Here is a 6,698-nt window from a genome sequence, read left to right as displayed (position 1 = left end):
GATAAAAGTGGGGAGACAGCTGTTAGACAGACAAACGTGCGCAGAACATTCCTTACTATTTTATATCGTAAGCATATAGATATATTGCAAAAAAATATACGCTCAAATTGGAAAACTTTTACTTTTATCCCTTACTCCATTGCAAAAGAATAGCTTCTTTTTTTGGAAGAAACAGACAACTTGAAATTTAAACAAAAGATGTTAATTGCGTTAAATCTAGAAATTTTACAGTGTAGAACTTTAACCTTTATCCCTTATCGGTAGGTCCCTTAGAGCATGATTAACCCCACCTCTTAAGTGGGTTCTTAAGAGGTGGGTCCCACAATTTTTTCTACAACCTCCTCTTCCTTTTCCAAGAGGCAAGTTTGGTGGGTTCTTGTACTGTTCGCGGGCCCCACTGACACATGGCATCCCGCGATTGGTTCGTTTTTAATTTTTAAAAAAAAAAAAAAAAAAATAAGAACTCAAATGGGGTTTTAAGGGTTAATGATGCTCATATTTGTCGACTCGGAAACAAGAGGTAACTGCGAAAATCATTATAATATATATTATAAATTTAATAAATCAAAACCAAATGCGTACATATGTTCACAATATTCATCATCGTCGGATCATGATCATGCATGACCCATGGGAATATCCCTCTCATCTTCCAACTCAATCCCGAGCTCTGCTAGTCTCTTGTCCTTGTAAACGTACCACTTCGAGAAAACGAGGAAAATAAGGAAGTTCAAGAAAACAACTACGGCCACAAGCCAGTAGAAATTGTATAGACGACCCTTGTTGAGATCATCAGCGATCCATGGATGAGCTTTATCGGTGAATTTCTCAACGATAGTCACGAGAACCGAGCTGAAGAAGAACCCTAACGCTAATGTGCTCAGTAATAGACCCGTGCTCATCGTTTTCATACCTTTAGGACACTCTCTCAAGAAGAAATCTAATTGTCCCGTGTAGATCAACGCCTCTCCAATACCAACGATAAGGTATTGTGGGATGAGTAGATAAAACCCTAGAGGAAGCGTTTTGACTGTTGGACCATGGGAATGTGCGGTTCTAAGACGTTTGATCTCTACCAAAGCAGCTACGGCCATACCCATGGCTGCGAGTATGAGACCTAGACCAATGCGTTGAAGTGATCTTAGACCTTGTGGGTAGTTGAATAGCTTTTTGCATAGGGGAATGGCGACACGGTCGTAGAGTGCGGTGGTTAAGAGGAGGCCACCGACATAGAATACGGCCATCGAAGCTGGAGGGATCTCAAAGCTCCCAATGTGACGGTCCATCGTCTCGGATTGTGCGACTGATAATGTCGTTAATTGAGCATGTACGGTCCAAAAGAGGATGCATGTTGCCCAAATTGGTAACATCCGTACGATTTGTTTTACTTCCTCAACATCGGTTAGTGTTGAAAGTGTCCATTTGTTGAATACGTTTTGGGTCATTGCCGTTTCTTGGTTCTTTATTGCTGCCTTGTCTAACGAACTGTAGCATCAAAAATTATATAAAGAATGGTTAGAATATATATATTATTATTTTTAATAGAGAAAAATGCATTGCTGGATAAAGGATAAATGTGGTTAAAAATAATTTATGGAAATTGCGTTGACGATTATAGATATTTTATTTATTTTGTATGTTCTTGTTGACACATCCTCCCTAAGCATCGAATCAACATGATATGGAGAAATTTACGTGAAATCTTTTCAAGATGATATGCCCTTCACAAATGGCAAAAAACATGCACATAAAAATTGTTTTTGAAGGAAAGTAAACAAATAAATTAAATAAGGAAAAAGGTGTAAAAGGTAAGGAAGTTTTCAAAAGTTTTGAGTACACTAAGAAATACCCAAAATAGACAAATTGAATGAAGCAATTAGCACGCAAATCACGTGACCAGGGGTTCTAAACGTCTAAAGTCTAAATTTGGGTCTGTCCCGGTGGAGGTGTAAAGTAGTGGAGGTCTTACGACACGAAACGTGATTGTTCTGGATACAAGACAAAACAACTGTCTCCCTAACTTGTCGTTTCTTTCTTCTTATTTATTTAGTTTTTTTTTTTTTTTGAAAAAGCATTTATTTAGTTTTATTATTAGGAGAAATTCAAGTATCTAGAGATGGTAAAAAGATTCTCTACAAATTATCTGGAACTACAAGTAATTTGATTCCTATGGATTCTTGTGTCTATCTAGGGATTGATGCATAAAAAGATACTGTACTTAAGTGGGACGTCACGAGTCAGGTATATGAATATATCTATGTGCGTATTTTTTAGTTTTGTAGCAGGAGAATCTGTTGATAATAATAATACTATATTAGTAAAATAAAACAAACTGAAATATGTTATTTGATTTTTACCAAAGCTTGTGCCTAAAGCTACTCTCTTTCGTAATGACCAAATAATCTAACAGTGGGTGTAAAAGTTGCTAAGATCATTTATAGGTAAAACTAGACGAGCAAATCTTTACGAGAAAATGTTGAACTTGGCGTGCTATATCTAACGTAAGTACACACATGAAAATAAAAATCCAATAAATATTGTCATTAGCTGTAAAATCCACGTCCTGGACCAGATTCGTTGTATGGTCGAGTAATAATATTATTATTATGATAATAATTTATTTTCCCATAACAAGAGACAAGTGAATATAATCAAGCCTTTTTAATTGGATTCTAATGCCAAGTAGGCATATAATGAAAAAATGTGTGGTCCCCCTTTAATAAAAGGACACGAGCTTTTTGAGTTATTTCTCACCCAGACAGCCCCACTTTTAATTTCACATTTCTCAAGTCTATTCCATCACATTCAATTAACCAACCCATAGGCCACACCTCAATTATTTGAAACAAACCCTTGTAGTTAAATACTCCCTCCGGATTTGAATATATGATGTTTAAAGTTGTGCACACGTATTAAGAGAAATTAAATACTTACTTATATCAAATACTTTTTGGTTTTACTTTTAGTTAGTTTAAAGATTTATTTGAATCCCAATAAAATTCAACCACTTATATTTTTTACATTTTATTTTAAAAGCAAAATGCATTAATGAAAAGTAGAACATCATACATTTGTATACAAGAAAAAAAAACTAAAACATAGTATATTCAAATCCGGAGGGAGTATAGAATTGTCAAATTTGAATCGAATCTTTTTGAAAAATAACCTTGGGGGAATCGTCAGTGTGATTTTTATGTTAGTAAACTGTTAAATTTTTATTGACAAAAATAAGCTAATAGAAATCGTACCGGAATTGTTTGGTATGCGGCAGCTTTTGTTTACTCTTCATCGCGCCTTCCCCCGCAATAACATCGTCCAAGTCGTATAGAAACGACGGATCCGACGGCAACTCTAGCCTTCTATTCCTCCACGCCGCCACAATAACCGTCGCAACTTGTGTCATGGGGCTACCGATCAACTTCTTGAAACGGTAGCGGTTTGTACCGGCCAAGAACACGCTTAGTGCAAGCACGATAGACAACGCGCAAATACCATATCCCCATTTGCGTCCAACATCGTCTTGTATGTAGACAAGGACCGTCACGGCACAAAGAGAGCCAACGTTGATACAAAAGAAGAAGCGATTGAAGAAATATGTCATTTGTGACTGTTCTTTTGGTTCAGTCTCATCGAATTGGTCTGAACCGAAACCAGATACGCTTGCCTTCACACCTCCGGTTCCTAGGGCCGTGAGGTATAACGCTAAGTATAGAACCGTCAGCTGTATTCCACTCGCTTGTACGCAATGAGACGACGTTGTCGGGTTGCATCTTGGTGGTCTAAGTCCCGGTATGATAGTTGAGAGGGTTAAGATAGAAACACCCTAATAGTCAAAATCATAACATATATATTAATTTCTTTTTTTGAATGAACGTATATATTAATCTTTTGGGAAACTGTACAAAAATAAAGGCTAGTCGTTTACTATATTTATCTTTGTATTAGACTAGTCAATATTTATGATTCTTCATAATCTTGGCTATAGTTTTGAGCAAGGCGAAAGGGACGTCTAAGGTCCTTACCGTGGCTTGGATTGCTGCGAATATGGCAATCGTTAGGTACCTATATGAATCAAAAATAATAATTATTATTGAAGAATTAACATGAGCAAAAAAGGGTAATGATCTCATTTAAACTATAGACAAACCGTCCGAGAAAGGTGTCAGCTATGAAGCCACCTAGGAGACAGAGCATGAACGAAGTTCCGAGGAAGTTGGTGACGGTGTTAGCTGCCGTTGCATTGCCTAGATGCATAGTCCCCGTCAAATACGTCACCAGATTAACGCCGATACCTAACGTCGTCAGCCTCTCCACCGCCTCAATACCTTCAAATAATTAAGAAAAAAAGTTAGAGATTTCGAGTATAAAATGGAAAATAAATAAACACAAACAAGAAAACAACTCCAACCCATTTCGAATAAAACTACAACAAACGGCCACAAGATATTCAAATTCTTTTTCACTGGTATATATATATACACCGTTGTAGTCTTTTTCTAGAACTTCAACTGTATGTGATTATACTTACAGAGAATCATCGCGGCGCTGGCCCATCCACCGGTTTTAGAGCGATCGGCAGGGCGGCCTTGGAAGTCCCAAGCATCTAGAAGGGTTTGAGATTTAGTTTCAGGAAGAGACATATCTTGAGGATGGACGAAAGGTTTTTGCAAGTTGGGCGAGGGGTTATGGGGATATTGGTTGTGTGGTCAATTACAAGCAAAGAGAAAAAGGCTGTTTTGTTTTTGAGCTTTTGGTTTCTTTTGTGTTATCAAATGTGTTCATCTGTGGATTCTTGATACCTCTATTTATAGTGGGAAACTTCGCAATATTATATTTGGGTTCGAATTTTCTTATACATAAAATAAAAAAAATGGAAGAAAATAGTGGCACACGCGGGACTCTGATGAGTGTTGTTTGATTCGGGAGAGCCCAAAGCCAAATATTACCACTTCCTCTTACTTTGGAACTGTGGGTGTGAACTTTTAAGTGAAAAGTCATTGGTCATTTTGTCAGTGACTCAATGGCATCAGGCGCATCAATTTTACACACCATCATGAGCTATTATTATGTTTCTTAAGAATGGGGGAGAATAAATATGCGAAGAAAAAAAAAGTGTTGCTAAATATTACTTTCCCTATTTCAGTTTAATTGTCGTTGTAAAGTAAAATTTTTGTTTTAGAATAAGTTTCATTTTATAATTTTAATGGAAAATTTATTAATCATATTATCCATTTTATTTTTTTATTGGTTGAAATATGGTTAGGTGTATAGATAATATAATTTATTTTAAAAATATACAAAATTAAATGTTTTTTTAATCTTTGTGCATAAACCTAAAACGAAATAATTGGTTGAGGAGTTACTTATTTTGGTGGAAATGACATATTTTGGGTTTTTCTTCTGAGCTATGGAAAATAACTAAAAACTAGATTTTGATCCGCGCTTAAAAAGTGCGGGTTTATTTTCAAAATTAAATAAATTCTTCTTATATAATTTATATATAAGATAATGTATAGGTTTGTGTACATTTACCGGGTGCACTGAACCATATCAAACTGAAAAAAAAAAACAAAACAAAATTAATCTGAATTTCATAAATAACCGAACATATCCTATACTTTTAGAATCGAAAAATATAAATCGAACTGAGAACCAAATGAGTACTTAAAATTTTAAAATATTAATTATATTCCTATAAATATTAATTATATTTAACTTCTAGATAACCAAATATCCTAAAAATACTATTTATAAACTAAATTATGCAAAAAAAAATTAGTGACTCAAATATTTTTATTCAAATAATTAATAGTTAATTATTTATCCTATATTTTTTTCCAAACAACTTAAACTACCCGATTTAAAGCGTAAGATATTTTACATTTGTGAAAATTCAATAAAACGTATCATATGCATTGTTAGAATTTGTAAATTAAATAAATATGTTATATTTAAACCAATATCTTTTTTACTAATTCCATTTAAATCTCTAACCCGTTTAGAACCATTTGATATTTTTATGATAATATTAATCATTTAGTTCATATATAAGAATGTAAGATCAAATCTTAATAATTGATTGTATGTAATTAATTAAATTAATGTTTCATAATTGAATAGTTGACATTAAGGTTTTTAGTTTCCAATTCATGTAAAAATGAAAAAAAAATTGTTATACATCATAGGATTCTCCATTACAATCTATATTAAAAATAACTTAACCATTGAAATTTTTATGGGCTTTTTGCAGAATTGACCTATAACTTAAAGTCAAACACAAAAATAACCTCTTTTTTTTTTTGAAAATTGGTTTTGCCCTATTCACCCCACAAGTTCATATAATTTACGAAAATGCCATCAATTTTTTTTTCTTTTTTTTTCGAAAATGACATTTTTACTCTCTCACCCTCATCATTTTCAAGTAATTACAAGATTGCCATTGTCATCAATACCACAACCACCATGAACAACCAACTTGAAGCTCTTAATGCTCCCAAAATTGATTTACCCTTCTTCTTTTTCCATTCTTGTGAACTAAACACAACATATCTCTCTCTTTCTCTCCACAATGAGCTAAAAAAAACCAAGATTTTGATTCTAAATTTTTTATGGTTCATAGAGTCATAGAAGCTAACGATTCTGGGTGGGTTACTTTCGTTTGTGATTCTGTGTGCTTGGAGAAGCCTTATGTATGCTAA

At 34.1% G+C, this 6,698-nt stretch overlaps 1 protein-coding gene across 1 annotated transcript; it reads right to left on the bottom strand.

Annotated features, from left to right (window-relative positions):
* Nucleotides 1-521: 521 nt before the first annotated feature.
* Nucleotides 522-4,789, bottom strand: LOC106311678 (protein NRT1/ PTR FAMILY 6.3-like). Its single transcript, XM_013748932.1, has 5 exons — nt 4,529-4,789; nt 4,148-4,325; nt 4,023-4,062; nt 3,249-3,823; nt 522-1,485 (listed from the first exon to the last, which is right to left on the bottom strand). Exons 1-5 carry the CDS (start codon nt 4,638-4,640, stop codon nt 618-620), a joined length of 1,773 nt encoding a protein of 590 aa, XP_013604386.1. The 5' UTR covers nt 4,641-4,789; the 3' UTR covers nt 522-617.
* Nucleotides 4,790-6,698: the final 1,909 nt, after the last annotated feature.

This window comes from Brassica oleracea, chromosome C8 (assembly GCF_000695525.1).
Source record: "Brassica oleracea var. oleracea cultivar TO1000 chromosome C8, BOL, whole genome shotgun sequence".
Lineage (NCBI taxonomy): Eukaryota > Viridiplantae > Streptophyta > Magnoliopsida > Brassicales > Brassicaceae > Brassica > Brassica oleracea.
The sequence above is the reverse complement of the archived record's forward strand: the minus strand, read 5'-3'. Positions and strand labels throughout refer to the sequence as shown.

Bases quoted from the DNA above. Each gene is read 5' to 3' on its own strand.
- LOC106311678 (XM_013748932.1), bottom strand. From the start codon at position 4,640: ATGTCTCTTCCTGAAACTAAATCTCAAACCCTTCTAGATGCTTGGGAC. The intron at 3,824-4,022 runs GTAAGGACCTTA...TTTGACTATTAG, and splicing joins TCGCAGCAATCCAAGCCACG to GGTGTTTCTATCTTAACCCT. The intron at 1,486-3,248 runs GTACGATTTCTA...TTGATGCTACAG, and splicing joins CCGCATACCAAACAATTCCG to TTCGTTAGACAAGGCAGCAA.